This window comes from Terrapene carolina, unplaced genomic scaffold, assembly GCF_002925995.2.
Source record: "Terrapene carolina triunguis isolate 2854851 unplaced genomic scaffold, T_m_triunguis-2.0 Scaffold16967, whole genome shotgun sequence".
Lineage (NCBI taxonomy): Eukaryota > Metazoa > Chordata > Testudines > Emydidae > Terrapene > Terrapene triunguis.
In genome coordinates, this window is record NW_020681318.1 from 929 (window position 1) to 1,492 (window position 564).

The 564-nt window shown below is 67.2% G+C and overlaps 1 protein-coding gene across 1 annotated transcript in view; it reads right to left on the reverse strand.

The window, feature by feature from the left end:
• LOC112122021 (zinc finger protein GLI1-like) overlaps nt 1-522 on the reverse strand; it is a gene marked incomplete at both ends in the record, with an annotated part of 1,311 nt that extends 789 nt beyond the window's left edge. Inside the window, one exon of the mRNA XM_026661771.1 lies at nt 327-522. Coding sequence (XP_026517556.1) covers nt 327-522 — 196 coding nt within the window. The remainder of the gene's footprint in view (nt 1-326) is intronic.
• Between the last annotated feature and the right edge of the window lie 42 nt (nt 523-564).

The following is a 564-nucleotide window of genomic DNA, read 5'->3' on the forward strand; positions in this document are numbered from 1 at the left end:
GGAGTCCTGGCTCCCAGCCTCCCTGCTCTAACCACTAGCCCCCACTGTTCTCCCAGAGCTGGGGAGAGAACCCAGGAGTCCTGGCTCCCAGCCTCCCTGCTCTAACCACTAGACCCCACTGCCCTCCCAGAGCTGGGGAGAGAACCCAGGAGTCCTGGCTCCCAGCCTCCCTGCTCTAACCACTAGACCCCACTCCCCTCCCAGAGACGGGGAGAGACCCAGGCTGCTCCAGCCTCTGAGAGTTGGACTGGACGGGCTGACAAAGCGCCTTTCGACTGCTCGGCTCAGGCCAGGCCAGCTTTGGGTCCCGCCCGCCCGGCGCCCACCTGATGGTGCCAATGGAGAGGTGCCCGTAGGAGCCGCTGGCCGAGGCACAGCGTGAGTTGATGAAGGCCACCAGGGAGTTGGGCGAGGTGCGGATGACGGTCTGCAGGTCGATGCTGGCGTCGGACAGCGGCGAGATGGACAGCGCCCGCTTCTTGGTCAGCTTGGCCGCGCCGCGGGGCGTGGAGAACCGGGACCCTGGGCCGGACAGAGACGGGGAACCGGGGCTGAGTGTGCGTG